General features: G+C 42.0%; 1 protein-coding gene across 3 annotated transcripts in view; it reads left to right on the forward strand.

The window, feature by feature from the left end:
• dennd4a (DENN/MADD domain containing 4A) overlaps window positions 1-25,416 on the forward strand; it is a 182,295-nt gene that overhangs the window by 5,887 nt on the left and 150,992 nt on the right. For all 3 annotated transcript variants that reach the window (XM_055910129.1, XM_055910128.1, XM_055910130.1), the window contains exons 2-7: window positions 3,083-3,285; window positions 3,956-4,092; window positions 5,439-5,685; window positions 13,983-14,052; window positions 19,388-19,557; window positions 19,993-20,231. In XM_055910129.1, the coding sequence (XP_055766104.1) occupies window positions 3,094-3,285; window positions 3,956-4,092; window positions 5,439-5,685; window positions 13,983-14,052; window positions 19,388-19,557; window positions 19,993-20,231 (1,055 nt within the window). In that variant the 5' untranslated portion in view covers window positions 3,083-3,093. The remainder of the gene's footprint in view (window positions 1-3,082; window positions 3,286-3,955; window positions 4,093-5,438; window positions 5,686-13,982; window positions 14,053-19,387; window positions 19,558-19,992; window positions 20,232-25,416) is intronic.

The following is a 25,416-nucleotide window of genomic DNA, read 5'->3' on the forward strand; positions in this document are numbered from 1 at the left end:
AGCGGGTTGGTTCAGGAGGAAATCCGTTGTGCGTAGTTGGCCTGTCCTTGTTGATGAAAGATCCCAGATGAATGTGGAAATTGCAGAAAAATTGCATACTGAGAGTTCTGGGGAGTTTCTGAGTGACTCAGAGTTGTGAACTTTCATGTTGTGGTGCAGGGGGGGGGGGGGGGGGGGAGCAAAGAGGGAGGTGGAGGGGAGGGAGTGGAGGGAGGGGGGAGGGAGGGTGGCAGCAAAGGGAGGTGGAGGGGAGGGGAGTGGAGGGAGGGGGGGAGGGAGTGGAGGGGAGGGGGGGCAGCAAAGGGAGGTGGAGGTGAGGGAGCTGAGGGGAGGGGAGGGGAGGCAGGCAGCAAATGGAGGTGGAGGGGAGGGGATGGGAGGGGAGGGGAGGGGAGGCAGCAAAGGAAGGTGGAGGGAGTGGAGGGAGGGAACTCCACACTATTGTTTTACCATGTAGCGGTGTAGCTAACTACTGGAACTACACACTACTGTTTTACCATGTAGCGGTGTAGCTAACTACTGGAACTACACACTACTGTTTTACCATGTAGCGGTGTAGCTAACTACTGGAACTACACACTACTGTGTTACCATGTAGCGGTGTAGCTAACTACTGGAACTACACACTACTGTGTTACCATGTAGCGGTGTAGCTAACTACTGGAACTACACACTACTGTTTTACCATGTAGCGGTGTAGCTAACTACTGGAACTACACACTACTGTTTTACCATGTAGCGGTGTAGCTAACTACTGGAACTACACACTACTGTTTTACCATGTAGCGGTGTAGCTAACTACTGGAACTACACACTACTGTGTTACCATGTAGCGGTGTAGCTAACTACTGGAACTACACACTACTGTGTTACCATGTAGCGGTGTAGCTAACTACTGGAACTACACACTACTGTTTTACCATGTAGCGGTGTAGCTAACTACTGGAACTACACACTACTGCTTTACCATGTAGCGGTGTAGCTAACTACTGTAGCTACACACTACTGTTTTACCATGTAGCGGTGTAGCTAACTACTGGAACTACACACTACTGTTTTACCATGTAGCGGTGTAGCTAACTACTGGAACTACACACTACTGTGTTACCATGTAGCGGTGTAGCTAACTACTGGAACTACACACTACTGTTTTACCATGTAGCGGTGTAGCTAACTACTGGAACTACACACTACTGTGTTACCATGTAGCGGTGTAGCTAACTACTGGAACTACACACTACTGTTTTACCATGTAGCGGTGTAGCTAACTACTGTAACTAAACACTACTGTTTTACCATGTAGCGGTGTAGCTAACTACTGGAACTACACACTACTGTGTTACCATGTAGCGGTGTAGCTAGCTACTGGAACTAAACACTACTGTTTTACCATGTAGCGGTGTAGCTAACTACTGGAACTACACACTACTGTTTTACCATGTAGCTGTGTAGCTAGCTACTGGAACTAAACACTACTGTTTTACCATGTAGCGGTGTAGCTAACTACTGGAACTACACACTACTGTGTTACCATGTAGCGGTGTAGCTAGCTACTGGAACTAAACACTACTGTTTTACCATGTAGCGGTGTAGCTAACTACTGGAACTACACACTACTGTGTTACCATGTAGCGGTGTAGCTAACTACTGGAACTACACACTACTGTGTTACCATGTAGCGGTGTAGCTAGCTACTGGAACTAAACACTACTGTTTTACCATGTAGCGGTGTAGCTAACTACTGGAACTACACACTACTGTGTTACCATGTAGCGGTGTAGCTAGCTACTGGAACTAAACACTACTGTTTTACCATGTAGCGGTGTAGCTAACTACTGGAACTACACACTACTGTGTTACCATGTAGCGGTGTAGCTAACTACTGGAACTACACACTACTGTGTTACCATGTAGCGGTGTAGCTAGCTACTGGAACTAAACACTACTGTTTTACCATGTAGCGGTGTAGCTAACTACTGGAACTACGCACTACTGTTTTACCACACACTACTGTGTTACCATGTAGCGGTGTAGCTAACTACTGGAACTACACACTACTGTTTTACCATGTAGCGGTGTAGCTAACTACTAGAACTACACACTACTGTGTTACCATGTAGCGGTGTAGCTAACTACTGGAACTACACACTACGTTTTCTGCAAAAACTAAATATAACGTGTGAAGTAGGCAATAATAACCTTTATTTTTTCGGCATTAGACCTGCCTAATTCTCACTTTAAACATCGTTACACGTTCTGTTAACATGTGACCCTGAAGGGACCTGTACTTTGTAGTCTATGACAGGTTTAGATATGATACTTTTTCACTAAGTAGTTTGGATGTAATGAACTTCTTTTTCAAAGTATCTTTAGTTAATAACTAAACTATACATTTCTAAAGGGTAGCTTTAGGGCAGTTTAACCTCTTCCAGTAGGAAGTAATTGGTAGCTTGGTAAACTACATTTTAGAGTTGCTTCCCCAACACTCATGTAACAGATTACTTCATAGTTGTATTTCTTTATAAATAAACTAACTAACTGAAATCTCCCTCCCTCCCTCCCTCCCTCCCTCCCTCCCTCCCTCCCTCCCTCCCTCCCTCCCTCCCTCCCATTCCCTGCCTCACTCTCTCCCTCTCTCACCACCTCCCCATCTTCCCCTCACCCTCTCCCTCTCCCTCCCTCCCTCTCCCTCCCTCCCTCCCATTCCCTGCCTCCCTCTCTCCCTCTCTCACCACCTCCCCATCTTCCCCTCACCCTCTCCCTCTCTCCCTCTCCCTCCCTCCCTCTCCCTCCCTCCCTCCCTCCCTCCCATTCCCTGCCTCCCTCTCTCCCTCTCTCACCACCTCCCCATCTTCCCCTCACCTCTCTCCCTCTCCCTCCCTCCCTCCCTCCCTTCCTCCCTCCCTCCCTCCCTCCCTCCCTCCCTCTCTCCCTCTCTCACCACCTCCCCATCTTCCCCTCACCTCTCTCTCTCTCCCTCTCCCTCCCTCTCCCTCCCTCCCTCCCTCTCCCCCTCACTCCCATTCCCTGCCTCCCTCTCTCCCTCTCTCCCCATCTTCCCCTCCCTTCTCTCTCTCTTTAGCCCTATGGTTGATGATGGAGGAGACAGGTCCTCGCATAGCAGACTACTTTGTGGTAGCAGGGCTCACGGACTCCTCCAAGCCCTTAGAGGAGGAACTGCAGCTGGACGACGTTCCTGGTCGCTTTCCCCGCTCGGCCCCAGGTGGTCGGCCCCTGGCCCCCATCACAGACGTAGCTGTGGTTATATGCTCACTGGGGGAAACGGTACTGTAGTACACTACTAGCCTTTTTTTGTTTAGCTTTTAGCTTTTTGTGAGGTAAAAAAATTCCCGGTCCAGGTTTTCCAGAAATCCTGATTGGGTTGGTTTCTGGACTTCCTACTTATCCACTCCTGATTCTGGGATCTTCCATCAAGGATTTCTGGTAAACCTGGTTTGGGAAAGTTACCAGAATGTTTCAACTCTAACATTCAGCCTTCATAAAGCATTTGTGATAGTTGTCTTTGATGTTACGGAGCTTTGTGATTGTTGTCTTTGATGTTACGGAGCTTTGTGATTGTTGTCGTTGATGTTACAGAGCTTTGTGATTGTTGTCGTTGATGTTACAGAGCTTTGTGATCTCTGCATTTAATGAAAAGCACTCTGTAAATTAAATGTTGTCCCCTGAGGTTCTATGTTTTTCAACTAAACTGAGGATTATTTATGACAGTTAGCTGACACTTCCTTATCCAGAGTGACCTCTGACTTAATACAGTCACCTCTGCATAGATTTTTTCATATGGTGGTCCAAGCAGGATTTGAACTCACAATCCTTTGCATTGCAAGTGCTACACTCTACCAACTGAGTCACACAGGACCACACATCCCATCGACCCTGTACCTGCACTATGAATGTATCGTTGTGATGATTTGTCTTTATGTATCATTATTCCTAGGTTCCTCAGGGTTACACCTGCTTAGAGTCCACCCCATCTGGTCTGTCTGCAGAGCTGAACGGAGCCAGTCTCAGAGGGCCTCAGATCTACCTCTGCTACAAGAGAGGCCGAGATAAACCTCCTCTCACTGATCTGGGGTCAGTCATTCTCCTGCTACTCACAAACACTACAATACTCTTTACCTTTATAAATGCTGGTCTAGGAACAGTTCTTACATGGTCACTCACAGAAACACTACACTAATCCCTGGGTTGCATCTCTATGGGCCCTGGTCAAAAGTAGTGCACTATATAGGGAATAGGATGCTATGTGGGATGGAGACTAATCCCCTGTTCCTTCTAAGACTGACCTGAAATCAGTTCTTATCCTGTGATTTACACTAATCCTATCGTAACCTCCTAGGGCTGGTCTAGGATCAGTATTTATCCTGTTATTCACAGCACAACACTAATCCCCCTTTTTCTAGAAGGACTGGTCTAGGATCAGTACTTAAACTGTCACTCACACCAACCACTACACTAATCCTATAACAGACTCCTAGGACTGACCTAGGAACAGTTACTGGCCAATCACCCACACCACTAGACCAATGCCCTTTTCCTAAGACTGGTCTAGGAACAGTGCTTATGCTGTCACTTACCCAAAACACACACTACACAGCACTCAATCACCTATTCCATTAGATCTGACCTAGGACCAGTTCTTCCCCGGGGTCACTGGCCTATAATCTCACCAAAACAACCTTAATCCCATCTCCTAGTGTAGACCTAAGGTCAGTACATATGCTTTCTTGGGTCAGTCGTCCAGTAATCTTCTTTCGCTGTCTATCGAACGTGATTTACCATAATCAAGGCTCAACTCTGATCTCTATGCGCTTAGGAGTAAATGAGATAATTTGTCTATTAATTGTTTCAAAGGTAAACAACACGTTGTGGGATATTGTTTACTATGTAAACACACTAAAAGCCTTTTCCCTCTATCATGGTGACCTCAACTGTACAGTGATGGCTCTATCATGGTGACTTCAACTGTACAGTGATGGCTCTATCATGGTGCTGGCTCTATCATGGTGCTGGCTCTATCATGGTGCTGGCTCTATCATGGTGATGGCTCTATCATGGTGATGGCTCTATCATGGTGCTGGCTCTATCATGGTGCTGGCGCTATCATGGTGATGGCTCTATCATGGTGCTGGCTCTATCATGGTGATGGCTCTATCATGGTGACCTCAACTGTACAGTGATGGCTCAGATATTTTCTGTCCAACAACAATGGCTGTGTCCCAATCCAAAGGTAGCATCCAATCGCTGTGTCCCAATCCAAAGGTAGCATCCAATGGGGTATGAGCAACCAGTCCAGGCCAGTACAGCTAGGCTTGGCTTGGCTTGGCTTGGCTAGGCTTGGCTTGGCTAGGCTAGGCTAGGCTTAGCACAGCTGTGTATTGTGAATCAGTCCTAACATTTCCTCCTCTATCTCCTCTCAGGGTTCTGTATGAGTGGAAGGAGAAGCTGAAGCCTGGCTGTCACATCGTCCAAACCACGCCCTCTGGTCGCCCTGCCAACATCAGTAGCTCCTCCTCCCAGCGCATCTACATCACCTATCGCCGCTCCCCGCAGAGCCAGCCTCACACGTCATTGGCTGTCACAGATGTCTGCATCATCATCCCGGGCAAAGGGGAGACGCCCCCTCACACCTTCTGCAAGGTCGACAAGAACCTCAACAGTAGTATGGTGAGCAGAATCAACCCGTACAATACTATACTATACAATACAATGCTACACAATACAATGCAATACAATACAATACTATACAATAATATACAATACTTTACAATACAATACAATACACGATACAATACTATACTATACAATACAACACAATACAATACTATACACCACTATACAATACAATACTATACAATACTATAAATACTATAGAAAACAATGTAATACAATAATATACTATACAATACTATGCAATACAATGTAATACAATGTAATACAATCATCTAGAAGGTGAGGTCAGTACAGGTGCATCAAAGCAGGGACCGAGAGACTGAAAAACAGCTTCTATCTCAAGGCCATCAGACTGTTAAATAGTCATCACTAACTCAGAGAGGCTGCTGCCTGCATTGAGACCCAATCACTGGACACTTTAATAAATGGATCACTAGTCACTTTAAACAATGCCACTTTAATTAATGCCACTTTATATAATGTTTACATACCCTACATTACTCATCTCATATGTATATACTGTACTCTATACCATCTACTGCACATATGTCAGAGTCAAGGCCCGCGGGCCACATCCGGCCCGCGAGAAGGTTTTTTACGGCCCCTGGGATGATCTTGATTTATTATTAGAACCGGCCCGCAGACCGCAGCAAGCCGGCAGCCCGCAGATCTTTTACACGCACCAATACTACATTTCCCACAATGCAACGGTGACGCACCGAGCAGTAGGCTGCTTCATTTCAATATTTATTGGCACAGCAGACGTCAGCATCACAGTAAAATTAACTTTCAGATACCCATCAAAAATGGCAAAACGGAAGGTGGACACTGAGAACCGGGGGTTTCAAACAAGGTGGGAGTCGGAGTATATGTTCACGGAGGTAGCTGGAAAACCTGTGTGTCTTCTGTGTGGAGAAAGTGTGGCGGTACTGAAAGAGTATAATCTGAGACGACATTATGAAACGAAACACGCGGACAAAAACAAGAATATGGACATGGAACAAAGGCTACAAAAGGCAGAGGAATTAAAACGAGGCCTCAAATCTCGACAGGCTCTGTTCAAAAAAGCCAAATCACAAGGCCAGGCTGCTGTCAAGGCCAGTTTTATTTTGGCAGAAGAGATCGCTAAATCAGCCCGGCCATTTACGGAGGGGGATTTCATCAAAAACTGCATGATTAAAGTTTGTGACGAAGTTTGCCCAGAAAAAAGGCAACTCTTTTTAAATGTGAGTCTGAGCAGAAACACCATTGCCGAGAGAGTAGACCAGTTGTCCATCAATCTAAAAGAGCAGCTTGTGAAAAAGGGAAAAGATTTCATTGCATATTCCTTGGCTGTGGATGAGAGCACCGACATTTCTGACATTGCCCAGTTGTCAATTTTCATCCGCGGAGTGGACTCCAGCCTAAGCGTGACAGAGGAGTTTTTGGCTTTACGTCCTATGCATGGCACAACTACGGGGCATGATTTGTATGAAGAGGTGTCAAGATGTGTAAATGAGATGGAGCTGCCTTGGGAAAAACTCGTGGGTTTGACAACCGACGGAGCACCTGCGATGTGTGGACACAGGAGCGGACTGGTGGCGAAGATACGGGAAAAGATGCAAGAGGAAAACGCGACAGGTGAGCTGACAGCTTATCATTGTATCATACACCAGGAAGCGTTGTGCGGTAAAGCCTTGAAAATGGAGCATGTAATGAGCATCATCACGCGCACAGTTAACTTTATCAGAGCCAAAGGTTTGAATCACCGCCAGTTCAAGGCATTTCTGACGGAGTTAGAAACGGAGCATGGTGATTTGCCTTATCACACAGAGGTGCGATGGCTAAGCCAGGGAAAGGTGCTTCAAAGATGTTTCGAGCTTCGTGAGGAGATTTGTCTGTTCTTGGACAGCAAAGGGAAAGACACAACACAACTCCGAGACGAAATGTTTCTGTGTGAAATGGCTTTTCTGTGTGACATTACGAGTCATCTGAATGCAATGAACTTGCAGCTGCAGGGTCGGGATCATGTCATCTCTGATATGTACAGTACAGTGAAGGCATTTAAAACCAAACTGACTCTGTGGGAGACGCAGATGCGGAAAGAAAATTTGAGCCACTTTCCCAGCTGCCAGACCATGAAAGAGAAGCTCTCTACCAGTGCGTTCCCGAGCGCACAGTTGGCTGATAAAATAGGTATGCTTGCCGCTGACTTTCGACGCCGATTTGCTGACTTTGAAGCACAAAAAAGCAGGTTGGAACTGCTCGGTAACCCATTTGCTGTTGACGTGGAAAGCTCACCACCAAACCTCCAAATGGAGTTGATTGACCTCCAATGCAATGATGCACTGAGGGCAAAATATGCGGCAGTGGGTGCTGCGGAGTTCGCCCGTTTCCTCCCCGACACAATGCCCCAGCTGCGCATCCAGGCTGCTCAAACGTTGTCTATGTTTGGCAGCACATACCTGTGTGAACAACTGTTTTCTTTGATGAACCTGAACAAAACATCACACAGAAGTCGACTTACTGCTGAACACCTCCACTCAATTCTGAGGATTTCCTCAGCTCAGAGCCTTACCCCGAACATTGATGAACTTGTGGAAAAGATGGGACACCACCAAGTATCACCCTCAACCTCAAACAAGTGAACATTACTGTGCAATCACATATTTAGAGTTTTTACTCAGTTCAAGTTTAAAAGTTAAAGTTTAATATTTGTTTTCACTGCATGTTACTTCTCCTTAAACAAAGTGTTGTTTTTGATTAATAGATTTTTGCACTTTATTTTATTGTATTTCAATCCAATTATATTTTAAAAATATTTCAGTTGAGTGGATGATAGAAAATTGCTATTATTGTTTTTTTCTTTGAAGTAAATTTAGCCCACTTTTGCTAAAATAGAAAATATAGGCTACTGATGGTGCCTTGAATACCGGTTTCTTTCATTTAATGTTCATGTTATGGGGATTTTTATATAAAGGAAATTTGTCTTTTGTGTCTGTTGAAAATTAAAGATTACTGACAGAGCCATAAGAAAATATTGCTTTATTTATCTGATCATATTGGAATATATTTGTTAGGTTTTCAGTAGGTTCAATTAGGTTCACTAGACTATATGCGTCATTTAAAAAAAATTCAATGAACATTCGAACAGTCCGGCCCTCGGCTTGTAGCTAAATTTTTTATTTGGCCCTCCGTCCATTTGACTTTGACACCCCTGATCTACTGCATCTTGCCTATGCCGCTCGGCCATATACTTATATGTACATATTCTCATTCAACCCTGTAGATGTGTGTGTATAAGGTAGTAGTTGTGGAATTGTTAGATTACTTGTTAGATATTACTGCATGGTCGGAACTAGAAGCACAAGCATTTCGCTACACTCGCATTAACATCTGCTAACCATGTGTATGTGACCAATAACATGGGATTTGATTTAGCAAAGGCATTGATACAGCAGATCAGAATAGAAACCAAAATGAATTTTGTTTTCGGATGGTCACAGCATCGACAGCTATTTATTTATGATATTGAATTGCACATTTACACGGGGCAGAGCTCGTTCCCATAGGTTCTCATGCGTTCAGCCACAACCATTCTCTCTGTCTTTTTTCCAGTGGATTCTTTGTGGTTCTTAGTTTCTTCATTTTTGTCTTCTTTTTATCACGAATGAGTCTGGCTTCAGTTTGCGATTTCCTTCATTGCCTTTTTGGTCAAAGTGCAACTCCAAATCAAACCTTATTCAGCAGGTGGCGTAGAAACTCCAGAGAATATTACCCTTCTCCTGTTTTGAAACAGTTGCCAGATCGATGTTTATCCCCTTGTCTGACAGCCATTCCAGAAAGATCTTCACTGCCCAGTTGGTTTGTCTTGATGTAGCTTTTTCATTTCTCTCCTTGTCTAACTTAACACTAGACTCAGGTTGCTGGTCCGTGTCTATAATGTTAACACTAGACTCAGGTTGCTGGTCCATCTATAATGTTAACACTAGACTCAGGTTGCTGGTCCATCTATAATGTTAACACTAGACTCAGGTCTAGTGGTCCATGTCTATAATGTTAACACTAGACTCAGGTTGCTGGTCCATCTATAATGTTAACACTAGACTCAGGTTGCTGGTCCGTGTCTATAATGTTAACACTAGACTCAGGTTGCTGGTCTATGTCTATAATGTTAACACTAGACTCAGGTTGCTGGTCCGTGTCTATAATGTTAACACTAGACTCAGGTTGCTGGTCCGTGTCTATAATGTTAACACTAGACTCAGGTTGCTGGTCCATTTCTATAATGTTAACACTAGACTCAGGTTGCTGGTCCATCTATAATGTTAACACTAGACTCAGGTTGCTGGTCCATGTCTATAATGTTAACACTAGACTCAGGTTGCTGGTCCATCTATAATGTTAACACTAGACTCAGGTTGCTGGTCCATCTATAATGTTAACACTAGACTCAGGTTGCTGGTCCGTTCCTATAATGTTAACACTAGACTCAGGTTGCTGGTCCATGTCTATAATGTTAACACTAGACTCAGGTTGCTGGTCCGTGTCTATAATGTTAACACTAGACTCAGGTTGCTGGTCCATCTATAATGTTAACACTAGACTCAGGTTGCTGGTCCGTGTCTATAATGTTAACACTAGACTCAGGTTGCTGGTCCATCTATAATGTTAACACTAGACTCAGGTTGCTGGTCCGTGTCTATAATGTTAACACTGGACTCAGGTTGCTGGTCCATGTCTATAGTGTTAACACTAGACTCAGGTTGCTGGTCCGTGTCTATAATGTTAACACTAGACTCAGGTTACTGGTCCATATCTATAATGTTAACACTAGACTCAGGTTGCTGGTCCATATCTATAATGTTAACACTAGACTCAGGTTGCTGGTCCGTGTCTATAATGTTAACACTAGACTCAGGTTGCTGGTCCATATCTATAATGTTAACACTAGACTCAGGTTGCTGGTCCGTGTCTATAATGTTAACACTAGACTCAGGTTACTGGTCCATGTCTATAATGTTAACACTAGACTCAGGTTGCTGGTCCATCTATAATGTTAACACTAGACTCAGGTTGCTAGTCCGTGTCTATAATGTTAACACTAGACTCAGGTTGCTGGTCCATCTATAATGTTAACACTGGACTCAGGTTGCTGGTCCATGTCTATAATGTTAACACTAGACTCAGGTTGCTGGTCCGTGTCTATAATGTTAACACTAGACTCAGGTTGCTGGTCCATCTATAATGTTAACACTAGGCTCAGGTTGCTGGTCCGTGTCTATAATGTTAACACTAGACTCAGGTTGCTGGTCCGTGTCTATAATGTTAACACTAGACTCAGGTTGCTGGTCCATCTATAATGTTAACACTGGACTCAGGTTGCTGGTCCATTTCTATAATGTTAACACTAGACTCAGGTTGCTGGTCCATCTATAATGTTAACACTAGGCTCAGGTTGCTGGTCCATGTCTATAATGTTAACACTAGACTCAGGTTGCTGGTCCGTGTCTATAATGTTAACACTAGACTCAGGTTGCTGGTCCATCTATAATGTTAACACTAGACTCAGGTTGCTGGTCCATCTATAATGGTAACACTAGACTCAGGTTGCTGGTCCGTGTCTATAATGTTAACACTGACTCAGGTTGCTGGTCCGTGTCTATAATGTTAACACTAGACTCAGGTTGCTGGTCCATGTCTATAATGTTAACACTAGGCTCAGGTTGCTGGTCCATCTATAATGTTAACACTAGACTCAGGTTGCTGGTCCGTGTCTATAATGTTAACACTAGACTCAGGTTGCTGGTCCATCTATAATGTTAACACTAGACTCAGGTTGCTGGTCCGTGTCTATAATGTTAACACTAGACTCAGGTTGCTGGTCCGTGTCTATAATGTTAACACTAGACTCAGGTTGCTGGTCCATATCTATAATGTTAACACTAGACTCAGGTTGCTGGTCCATATCTATAATGTTAACACTAGACTCAGGTTGCTGGTCCATGTCTATAATGTTAACACTAGACTCAGGTTGCTGGTCCGTGTCTATAATGTTAACACTAGACTCAGGTTGCTGGTCCATCTATAATGTTAACACTAGACTCAGGTTGCTGGTCCGTGTCTATAATGTTAACACTAGACTCAGGTTGCTGGTCCATCTATAATGTTAACACTAGGCTCAGGTTGCTGGTCCATGTCTATAATGTTAACACTAGACTCAGGTTGCTGGTCTATGTCTATAATGTTAACACTAGACTCAGGTTGCTGGTCCGTGTCTATAATGTTAACACTAGACTCAGGTTGCTGGTCCGTGTCTATAATGTTAACACTGGACTCAGGTTGCTGGTCCGTGTCTATAATGTTAACACTAGACTCAGGTTGCTGGTCCGTGTCTATAATGTTAACACTGGACTCAGGTTGCTGGTCCATTTGCTCTTCTTGTTTAATTTCTTTCATATCTTCCACCTCTTCTTGTTGGTACAATTCATTAAACGTTGGATAAAACAAATCAAAAGTAACTTTTAAATCATCCATGACGAGTTACCGGTAGACTAGTAGTTGTAAAAGTTGTAGGGGTAAGGGGTTGCTAGGTAACGATGTAAACAATGCCACTTCATATGAACGTAAGCCATGTGTAAGTTGTCTCATATATCATGGGCAGTTAACATTGGTTAAATAAAGTCCACCTGTGTGCAATCTAAGTGTCACATGTTCTATCTTGTGATCTCAGTATATATACACCAGTTCTGAAAGGCCAAGTTTGCAACACCACCAAGCAAGCGGCACTATGAAGACCAAGGAGCTCTCCAATCAGGTCAGGGACAAAATTGTGGAGAAGCAACAAAGAGACCAAAGCTAACCCTGAAAGAGCTGCAAGGCTCCACAGCAGAGATTGGAGTATCTGTCCATAGGACCACTTTAAGCCATACACTACACAGAGCTGGGCTTTACGGAAGGGTGGCCAGAAAAAAAGCCATCACTTAAAGAAAGAGTACGTTTGGTTTTTGCCAACAGGTATGTGGGAGACTCCCCAAACATATGGAAGAAGGTACTCGGGTCAGATGAGACTAAAATTGAAGTTTTTGGCCATCAAGGAAAACGCTGTCTGGCGCAAACCCAACACCTCTCATCACCCCGAGAACACCATCCCCACAGTGAAGCATGGTGGTGGCAGCATCATGCTGTGGGGATGTTTTTCATCGGCAGGGACTGGGAAACAGATCAGAATCGAAGGAATGATGGATGGCGCTAAATACAGGGAAATTCTTGAGGGAAACTTGTTTCAGTCTTCCAGAGATTTGAGATTGGGACGGAGGTTCACCTTCCAGCAGGACAATGACCCTAAGCATACTGCTAAAGCAACACTCGGGTGGTTTAAGGGGAAACATTTAAATGTATTGGAATGGCTGAGTCAAAGCCCAGACCTCAATCCAATTGAGAATCTGTGATATGACTTAAAGATTGCTGTACATCAGCGGAACCCATCCAACTTGAAGGAGCTGGAGCAGTTTTGCCTTGAACAATGGGCAAAAATCCCAGTGGCTAGATGTGCCAAGCTTATAGACATACCCCAAGATACTTGCAGCTGTATTTGCTGCAAAAGGTGGCTCTACAAAGTATTGACTTTGGGGGGATGAATAGTTATTCACGCTCAAGTTTTCCGGATTTTTGGGGTCTTATTTCTTGGTTGTTTCACAATACAAAATATTTTGCATCTTCAAAGTGGTAGACATGTTGTGTAAATCAAATGATACAAACTCCCCCCAAAAAATCTATTTTAATTCCAGGTTGAAAGGCAACAAAATAGGAAAAATGCCAAGGGCGGTTGAATACTTTCGCAAGCCACTGTTCTTCTACAACAAGCTGTCTCACACTACAGAAACAGAACATTGGCTCCTGCCCTATGGGCCATTCTGGATCAGCATGCCTAAAGCACGTTCAGGCAGATGAGCAGGGACGCTGGGCATCTTTCTCTTGGTGTTTTTCAGAGTCAGTAGAAAGGCCTCTTTAGTGTCCTAAGTTTTCATAACAGTGACCTTAATTGCCTACCGTCTGTAAGCTGTTAGTGTCTTAATGACCGTTCCACAGGTGCATGTTCATTAATTGTTTATGGTTCATTGAACAAGCAATGGGAAACAGTGTTTAAACCTTTTACAATGAAGATCTGTGAAGTTATTTGGATTTTTACGAATTATCTTTGAAAGACAGGGTCCTGAAAAAGGGAGGTTTCCTTTTTTGCTGAGTTTATATAATGCATTGTCTTTACCCGTTTCATTCACATGTTGTGTTTGTCTGTTTGTCCTTGTCAGTGGGGATCCTCAGTATACCTGTGTTACAAGAAGTCACTGGCTAAAACCAACACAATCGCATACAACGCAGGTAAAGTACTTGGATTCTCTTTTGAACAGACTGTAATAGGACAGAATATTAGACAGTGTAATAGGACAGGATATTAGACAGTGTAATAGGACAGAATATTAGACAGTGTAATAGGACAGAATATTGAACAGACTGTAATAGGACAGGATATTAGACAGTGTAATAGGACAGGATATTAGACAGTGTAATAGGACAGGATATTAGACAGTGTAATAGGACAGAATATTAGACAGACTGTAATAGGACAGGATATTAGACAGTGTAATAGGACAGGATATTAGACAGTGTAATAGGACAGAATATTAGACAGTGTAATAGGACAGGATATCAGACAGTGTAATAGGACAGAATATTAGACAGTGTAATAGGACAGGATATCAGACAGTGTAATAGGACAGAATATTGAACAGACTGTAATAGGACAGGATATTAGACAGTGTAATAGGACAGAATATTAGACAGACAGTGTAATAGGACAGGATATTAGACAGACAGTAATAGAACAGGATATTAGACAGTGTAATAGGACAGGATATTAGACAGTGTAATAGGACAGGATATTAGACAGTGTAATAGGACAGGATATTAGACAGTGTAATAGGACAGAGTATTGAACAGACAGTGTAATAGGACAGAATATTGAACAGACAGTGTAATAGGACAGGATATTAGACAGTGTAATAGGACAGGATATTAGACAGTGTAATAGGACAGGATATTAGACAGTGTAATAGGACAGGATATTAGACAGTGTAATAGGACAGAGTATTGAACAGACTGTAATAGGACAGAATATTAGACAGTGTAATAGGACAGGATATTAGACAGTGTAATAGGACAGAATATTAGACAGTGTAATAGGACAGGATATTAGACAGTGTAATAGGACAGAATATTAGACAGACAGTGGCATAGGACAGAATATTAGACAGACAGTGTCATAGGACAGAATATTAGACAGACAGTGTAATAGGACAGAATATTAGGCAGTGTAATATGACAGGATATTAGACAGTGTAATAGGACAGAATATTAGACAGACTGTAATAGAACAGGATATTAGACAGTGTAATAGGACAGGATATTAGACAGTGTAATAGGACAGAATATTAGACAGACTGTAATAGGACAGGATATTAGACAGTGTAATAGGACAGAATAATAGACAGACAGTGTAATAGGACAGGATATTAGACTAGGACAGGATGTTAGACAGTGTAATAGGACAGGATATTAGACAGTGTAATAGGACAGGATATTAGACGGTGTAATAGGACAGAATATTAGACGGTGTAATAAGACAGGATATTAGACAGTGTAATAGGACAGAATATTGAACAGACAGTGTAATAGGACAGAATATTAGACAGTGTAATACGACAGGATATTAGACAGTGTAATACGACAGGATATTAGACAGTGTAATAGGACAGAATATTGAACAGACAGTGTAATAGGACAGAATATTGAACAGACAGTGTAATAGGACAGAATATTAGACAGTGTAATAGGACAGGATATTAGACAGTGTAATAGGACAGGATATTAGACAGTGTAATAGGACAGAATATTAGACAGACAGTGGCATAGGACAGAATATTAGACAGACAGTGTCATAGGACAGAATATTAGACAGACAGTGTAATAGGACAGAATATTAGGCAGTGTAATATGACAGGATATTAGACAGTGTAATAGGACAGAATATTAGACAGACTGTAATAGAACAGGATATTAGACAGTGTAATAGGACAGGATATTAGACAGTGTAATAGGACAGAATATTAGACAGACTGTAATAGGACAGGATATTAGACAGTGTAATAGGACAGAATAATAGACAGACAGTGTAATAGGACAGGATATTAGACTAGGACAGGATATTAGACAGTGTAATAGGACAGGATATTAGACAGTGTAATAGGACAGGATATTAGACGGTGTAATAGGACAGAATATTAGACGGTGTAATAGGACAGGATATTAGACAGTGTAATAGGACAGAATATTAGACAGTGTAATAGGACAGAATATTAGACAGTGTAATAGGACAGGATATTAGACAGTGTAATAGGACAGAATATTAGACAGTGTAATAAGACAGGATATTAGACAGTGTAATAGGACAGAATATTGAACAGACAGTGTAATAGGACAGAATATTAGACAGTGTAATAGGACAGGATATTAGACAGTGTAATAGGACAGAATATTAGACAGTGTAATAGGACAGGATATTAGACAGTGTAATAGGACAGGATATTAGACAGTGTAATAGGACAGGATATTAGACAGTGTAATAGGACAGGATATTAGACAGTGTAATAGGACAGAACATTAGACAGTGTAATAGGACAGAATATTAGACAGTGTAATAGGACAGAATATTAGACAGTGTAATATGACAGAATATTAGACAGTGTAATAGGACAGAATATTAGACAGACTGTAATAGGACAAAATATTAGACAGTGTAATAGGACAGAATATTGAACAGACTGTAATAGGACAGAATATTAGACAGTGTAATAGGACAGAATATTAGACAGTGTAATAGGACAGAATATTAGACAGTGTAATAGGACAGAATATTGAACAGACAGTGTAATAGGACAGAATATTAGACAGTGTAATAGGACAGAATATTAGACAGTGTAATAGGACAGAATATTAGACAGTGTAATAGGACAGAATATTGAACAGACAGTGTAATAGGACAGAATATTAGACAGTGTAATAGGACAGAATATTAGACAGTGTAATAGGACAGGATATTAGACAGTGTAATAGGACAGAATATTAGACAGTGTAATAGGACAGGATATTAGACAGTGTAATAGGACAGGATATTAGACAGTGTAATAGGACAGGATATTAGACAGTGTAATAGGACAGAATATTAGACAGTGTAATAGGACAGAATATTAGACAGTGTAATAGGACAGAATATTAGACAGTGTAATAGGACAGAATATTAGACAGTGTAATAGTACAGAATATTAGACAGTGTAATAGGACAGAATATTAGACAGTGTAATAGGACAGAATATTAGACAGGCTGTAATAGGACAGAATATTAGACAGTGTAATAGGACAGAATATTGAACAGACTGTAATAGGACAGAATATTAGACAGACAGTGTAATAGGACAGGATATTAGACAGACTGTAATAGGACAGGATATTAGACAGACAGTGTATTAGGACAGAATATTAGACAGACTGTAATAGGACAGAATATTAGACAGACAGTGTAATAGGACAGGATATTAGACAGTGTAATAGGACAGGATATTAGACAGACAGTGTAATAGGACAGGATATTAGACAGTGTAATAGGACAGGATATTAGACAGACAGTGTAATAGGACAGGATATTAGACAGTGTAATAGGACAGGATATTAGACAGACAGTGTAATAGGACAGGATATTAGACAGACTGTAATAGGACAGAATATTAGACAGTGTAATAGGACAGGATATTGAACAGACAGTGTAATAGGACAGAATATTAAACAGTGTAATAGGACAGGATATTAGACAGTGTAATAGAACAGAATATTAGACAGACTGTAATAGGACAGAATATTAGACAGACAGTGTAATAGGACAGGATATTAGACAGACAGTGTAATAGGACAGAATATTAGACAGTGTAATAGGACAGAATATTAGACAGTGTAATAGGACAGAATATTAGACAGTGTAATAGGACAGAATATTGAACAGACTGTAATAGGACAGAATATTAGACAGTGTAATAGGACAGAATATTGAACAGACAGTGTAATAGGACAGAATATTGAACAGACAGTGTAATAGAACAGAATATTAGACAGTGTAATAGGACAGAATATTGAACAGTGTAATAGGACAGAATATTGAACAGACAGTGTAATAGGACAGAATATTAGACAGTGTAATAGGACAGAATATTAGAGAGACAGTGTAATAGGACAGAATATTAGACAGTGTAATAGGACAGAATATTGAACAGACAGTGTAATAGGACAGAATATTAGACAGTGTAATAGGACAGAATATTGAACAGACAGTGTAATAGGACAGAATATTGAACAGACAGTGTAATAGGACAGAATATTAGACAGTGTAATAGGACAGAATATTAGACAGTGTAATAGGACAGAATATTAGACAGTGTAATAGGACAGAATATTAGACAGTGTAATAGGACAGAATATTGAACAGACTGTAATAGGACAGAATATTAGACAGTGTAATAGGACAGAATATTGAACAGACAGTGTAATAGGACAGAATATTGAACAGACAGTGTAATAGAACAGAATATTAGACAGTGTAATAGGACAGAATATTGAACAGTGTAATAGGACAGAATATTGAACAGACAGTGTAATAGGACAGAATATTAGACAGTGTAATAGGACATAATATTAGACAGACAGTGTAATAGGACAGAATATTAGACAGACAGTGTAATAGGACAGAATATTAGACAGTGTAATAGGACAGAATATTGAACAGACAGTGTAATAGGACAGAATATTAGACAGTGTAATAGGACAGAATATTGAGCAGCCAGTGTAATAGGACAGAATATTTGACAGTGTAATAGGACAGAATATTAGACAGTGTAATAGGACTGGATATTAGACAGTGTAATAGGACAGAATATTAGACAGTGTAATAGGACAGGATATTAGACAGTGTAATAGGACAGGATATTGAACAGACAATGTAATAGGACAGAATATTGAACAGACAGTGTAATAGGACAGGATATTGAACAGACAGTGTAATAGGACAGGATATTGAACAGACAGTGTAATAGGACAGAATATTAGACAGTGTAATAGGACAGAATATTAGACAGTGTTATAGGACAGGATATTAGACAGTGTAATAGGACAGAATATTAGACAGTGTAATAGGACAGGATATTAGACAGTGTAATAGGACAGAATATTAGACAGTGTAATAGGACAGGCTATTGAACAGACAGTGTAATAGGACAGAATATTAGACAGTGTAATAGAACAGGATATTAGACAGTGTAATAGGACAGAATATTAGACAGTGTAATAGGACAGAGTATTGAACAGACAGTGTAATAGGACAGAATATTGAACAGACAGTGTAATAGGACAGAATATTAGACAGTGTAATAGGACAGAATATTGAACAGACAGTGTCATAGGAAAGAATATTGGACAGTGTAATAGGACAGAATATTAGACAGTGTAATAGGACAGAATATTAGACAGTGTAATAGGACAGGATATTAGACAGTGTAATAGGACAGAATATTAGACAGTGTAATAGGACAGAATATTGACTGATTTCTCTCTCTAGGTCTGTTGTGTCGGTACCCAGAGGAGGACGATGAGTCTTTTCCCCTGCCGGAGTCTGTTCCTCTGTTCTGTCTGCCCATGGGCGCTAGCATTGAGTTCTGGCCAGCTCACACCAAACACTCCTTGCCTGTCTTCTCTACCTTTGTGCTGACTGGGGCCTCTGGAGACAAGGTGGGTACAAGCACACACCAGAGGAGGCTGGTAGGATAAGCTATAGGTAGGAAGGGCTCATTGTAATGGCTGGAATGGAATAATTGAACGTGGGTTGCACATGCATGATGTGTTTGATACCATTTCCATTCCAGCCATTACAATGAAACCGTCCTCCTAAAGCTCCTCCCACTAGCCTCCTCTGACACACACACAGACAGACAGATATTTTATTTTATTTATTTTACCTTTATTTAACTAGGCAAGTAGGTTAAGAACAAAATCTTGGGGATTTGCGGATATGTTACTTACTGTTGTGTGTGTGTGTGTGTGTGTGTGTGTGTGTGTGTGTGTGTGTGTGTGTGTGTGTGTGTGTGTGTGTGTGTGTGTGTGTGTGTGTGTGTGTGTGTGTGTGTGTGTGTGTGTGTGTGTGTGTGTTCGTCTACTTCTCTCCAGGTGTATGGAGCTGCCATCCAGTTCTATGAGCCGTACCCAGAGGACCAGCTGAGTGACAGACAGCGTTCTCTCCTGGGGCTACCGGGCACGTGCAATAGCAGCGAGGGGACAAAGAGCGTTCACGCTAACAAGAGTATCTGTTTGCTGTCACACTGGCCGTTCTTTGACTCATTCAGGAACTTCCTGACGTTCCTCTACAGATACTCCATCTCTGGACCACACGCTCTGCCCATAGAGAAGTGAGGAACACGCACACACACACACACACACACACACACACACACACACACACACACACACACACACACACACACACACACACACACACACACACACACACACACACACACACACACACAGACTCTACACGCTTTAATTTCATTTCCCTATACCATCTCATTTTCAAGTGTCAAGTAAAAATAGGAAACAAATAAAACCAACAATACTTAGTAATAATAACAATATGAGAACTACTGTCTGATATAAATAACAATATTAATAATAATATTAATAAAACATATTATACTATGGGAACTATTGTTTGATAATGATAACAATGAACTAATAATATTTATAATATTAATAATAAAATGGGAACTACTGTCTGATAAAAATAACAATATTAATAATAATAAAATAGAAACTACTGTCTGATAAAAATAACAATAGACTAATAATAATACTATTAATAATAAAATGGAAACTACTGTCTGATAAAAATAACAATATTAATAATAATAAAATAGAAACTACTGTCTGATAAAAATAACAATAGACTAATAATAATATGAAAGTTGTTGTACAACTACTGATAGGTCTAAAACTAATAACAACTACTGCGACAACTATTCTTTCACTGTAATAGCTACTGTAAATTGGACAGTGCAGTTATATTAACAAGAATTTAAGCTTTCTGCCGATATCCGATATGTCTATGTCCTGGGAGATGTTCTTGTTACTTACAACCTCATGCTAATCGCATTAGCCTACATTAGCTCAACCGTCCCGTGGAAGGGACATCGATCCCGAAGAAGTTTTAAACTAAGTACCTATAAATATATACATATTTAATAATATCTCCACATTAATATTCAGTATTATTAAATTAATTAAATTAATAAAGGGATACTTTGGGATTTGGGCAATGAGGCCCTTTATCTACTAACCCAGAGTCAGATGAAGCCCTTTATCTACTGACCCAGAGTCAGATGAGGCCCTTTATCTACTGACCCAGAGTCAGATGAGGCCCTTTATCTACTGACCCAGAGTCAGATGAGGTCCTTTATCTACTGACCCAGAGTCAGATGAGGTCCTTTATCTACTGACCCAGAGTCAGATGAGGTCCTTTATCTACTGACCCAGAGTCAGATGAAGCCCTTTATCTACTAACCCAGAGTCAGATGAAGCCCTTTATCTACTGACCCAGAGTCAGATGAGGCCCTTTATCTACTGACCCAGAGTCAGGTGAGGCCCTTTATCTACTGACCCAGAGTCAGATGAGGCCCTTTATCTACTGACCCAGAGTCAGATGAGGTCCTTTATCTACTGACCCAGAGTCAGATGAGGCCCTTTATCTACTGACCCAGAGTCAGATGAGGTCCTTTATCTACTGACCCAGAGTCAGATGAGGCCCTTTATCTACTGACCCAGAGTCAGATGGGGCCCTTTATCTACTGACCCAGAGTCAGATGGGGCCCTTTATCTACTGACCCAGAGTCAGATGAGGTCCTTTATCTACTGACCCAGAGTCAGATGAGGTCCTTTATCTACTGACCCAGAGTCAGATGAGGCCCTTTATCTACTGACCCAGAGTCAGATGAGGCCCTTTATCTACTGACCCAGAGTCAGATGAGGTCCTTTATCTACTGACCCAGAGTCAGATGAGGCCCTTTATCTACTGACCCAGAGTCAGATGAGGCCCTTTATCTACTGACCCAGAGTCAGATGGGGCCCTTTATATACTGACCCAGAGTCAGATGAGGCCCTTTATCTACTGACCCAGAGTCAGATGAACTCGTGGAAACCATTTTTATGACTGGAAGTCTATGGTATCTGCTAGCCCAGTCATTATGCTAATGCTACTTAGTTGCTAACGCTAACGCTAGTTAGCAACTTCCTTATATTATATGCTGTCCATACTGTCTATATACCATTATTTACAGTCTATACACACCATTACATACTGGCTATACACACCATTACATACTGGCTATGAACAGGAACGCAAGCATTTCACTGTTGGAGCTAGAAACACCAGCATTTCACTGTTGGAGCTAGGAACACCAGCAATTTCACTGTTGGAGCTAGAAACACCAGCATTTCACTGTTGGAGCTAGGAACACCACCATTTCACTGTTGGAGCTAGAAACACCAGCATTTCACTGTTGGAGCTAGAAACACCAGCATTTCACTGTTGGAGCTAGGAACACCAGCATTTCACTGTTGGAGCTAGGAACACCAGCATTTCACTGTTGGAGCTAGAAACACCAGCATTTCACTGTTGATGCTAGAAACACCAGCATTTCACTGTTGGAGCTAGAAACACCAGCATTTCACTGTTGGAGCTAGAAACACCAGCATTTCACTGTTGGAGCTAGGAACACCAGCATTTCACTGTTGGAGCTAGGAACACCAGCATTTCACTGTTGGAGCTAGAAACACCAGCATTTCACTGTTGATGCTAGAAACACCAGCATTTCACTGTTGGAGCTAGAAACACCAGCATTTCACTGTTGGAGCTAGAAACACCAGCATTTCACTGTTGGAGCTAGAAACACCAGCATTTCACTGTTGGAGCTAGAAACACCAGCATTTCACTGTTGGAGCTAGGAACACCAGCATTTCACTGTTGGAGCTAGAAACACCAGCATTTCACTGTTGGGGCTAGAAACACCAGCATTTCACTGTTGGAGCTAGAAACACCAGCATTTCACTGTTGGAGCTAGGAACACCAGCATTTCACTGTTGGAGCTAGGAACACCAGCATTTCACTGTTGGAGCTAGAAACACCAGCATTTCACTGTTGGAGCTAGAAACACCAGCATTTCACTGTTGGAGCTAGAAACACCAGCATTTCACTGTTGGAGCTAGAAACACCAGCATTTCACTGTTGGAGATAGGAACACCAGCATTTCACTGTTGGAGCTAGAAACACCAGCATTTCACTGTTGGGGCTAGAAACACCAGCATTTCACTGTTGGAGCTAGAAACACCAGCATTTCACTGTTAGAGCTAGGAACACCAGCATTTCACTGTTGGAGCTAGGAACACCAGCATTTCACTGTTGGAGCTAGAAACACCAGCATTTCACTGTTGGAGCTAGAAACACCAGCATTTCACTGTTGGAGCTAGAAACACCAGCATTTCACTGTTGGAGCTAGAAACACCAGCATTTCACTGTTGGAGCTAGAAACACCAGCATTTCACTGTTGGAGCTAGGAACACCAGCATTCACTGTTGGAGCTAGAAACACCAGCATTTCACTGTTGGAGCTAGAAACACCAGCATTTCACTGTTGGAGCTAGAAACACCAGCATTTCACTGTTGGAGCTAGGAACACAAGCATTTCACTGTTGGAGCTAGGAACACCAGCATTTCACTGTTGGAGCTAGAAACACCAGCATTTCACTGTTGGAGCTAGAAACACCAGCATTTCACTGTTGGAGCTAGAAACACCAGCATTTCACTGTTGGAGCTAGAAACACCAGCATTTCACTGTTGGAGCTAGGAACACCAGCATTTCACTGTTGGAGCTAGAAACACCAGCATTTCACTGTTGGAGCTAGAAACACCAGCATTTCACTGTTGGAGCTAGAAACACCAGCATTTCACTGTTGGAGCTAGAAACACAAGCATTTCACTGTTGGAACTAGGAACACCAGCATTTCACTGTTGGAGCTAGAAACACCAGCATTTCACTGTTGGAGCTAGAAACACCAGCATTTCACTGTTGGAGCTAGAAACACCAGCATTTCACTGTTGGAGCTAGAAACACCAGCATTTCACTGTTGGAGCTAGAAACACCAGCATTTCACTGTTGGAACTAGGAACACCAGCATTTCACTGTTGGAACTAGAAACACCAGCATTTCACTGTTGGAACTAGGAACACCAGCATTTCACTGTTGATGCTAGAAACACCAGCATTTCACTGTTGGAGCTAGAAACACCAGCATTTCACTGTTGGAGCTAGAAACACCAGCATTTCACTGTTGGAGCTAGAAACACCAGCATTTCACTGTTGGAGCTAGAAACACCAGCATTTCACTGTTGGAGCTAGAAACACCAGCATTTCACTGTTGGAGCTAGAAACACCAGCATTTCACTGTTGGAGCTAGAAACACCAGCATTTCACTGTTGGAGCTAGAAACACCAGCATTTCACTGTTGGAGCTAGGAACACCAGCATTCACTGTTGGAGCTAGAAACACCAGCATTTCACTGTTGGAGCTAGAAACACCAGCATTTCACTGTTGGAGCTAGAAACACCAGCATTTCACTGTTGGAGCTAGGAACACCAGCATTTCACTGTTGGAGCTAGGAACACCAGCATTTCACTGTTGGAGCTAGGAACACCAGCATTTCACTGTTGGAGCTAGGAACACCAGCATTTCACTGTTGGAGCTAGGAACACAAGCATTTCACTGTTGGAGCTAGAAACACCAGCATTTCACTGTTGGAGCTAGAAACACCAGCATTTCACTGTTGGAGCTAGGAACACAAGCATTTCACTGTTGGAGCTAGGAACACCAGCATTTCACTGTTGGAGCTAGAAACACCAGCATTTCACTGTTGGAGCTAGAAACACCAGCATTTCACTGTTGGAGCTAGAAACACCAGCATTTCACTGTTGGAGCTAGAAACACCAGCATTTCACTGTTGGAGCTAGGAACACCAGCATTTCACTGTTGGAGCTAGAAACACCAGCATTTCACTGTTGGAGCTAGAAACACCAGCATTTCACTGTTGGAGCTAGAAACACCAGCATTTCACTGTTGGAGCTAGAAACACAAGCATTTCACTGTTGGAACTAGGAACACCAGCATTTCACTGTTGGAGCTAGAAACACCAGCATTTCACTGTTGGAGCTAGAAACACCAGCATTTCACTGTTGGAGCTAGAAACACCAGCATTTCACTGTTGGAGCTAGAAACACCAGCATTTCACTGTTGGAGCTAGAAACACCAGCATTTCACTGTTGGAACTAGGAACACCAGCATTTCACTGTTGGAGCTAGGAACACCAGCATTTCACTGTTGGAACTAGGAACACCAGCATTTCACTGTTGATGCTAGAAACACCAGCATTTCACTGTTGGAGCTAGAAACACCAGCATTTCACTGTTGGAGCTAGAAACACCAGCATTTCACTGTTGGAGCTAGAAACACCAGCATTTCACTGTTGGAGCTAGAAACACCAGCATTTCA

Source organism: Salvelinus fontinalis, unplaced genomic scaffold, assembly GCF_029448725.1.
Source record: "Salvelinus fontinalis isolate EN_2023a unplaced genomic scaffold, ASM2944872v1 scaffold_0001, whole genome shotgun sequence".
NCBI classification, from domain to species: Eukaryota; Metazoa; Chordata; class Actinopteri; order Salmoniformes; family Salmonidae; genus Salvelinus; species Salvelinus fontinalis.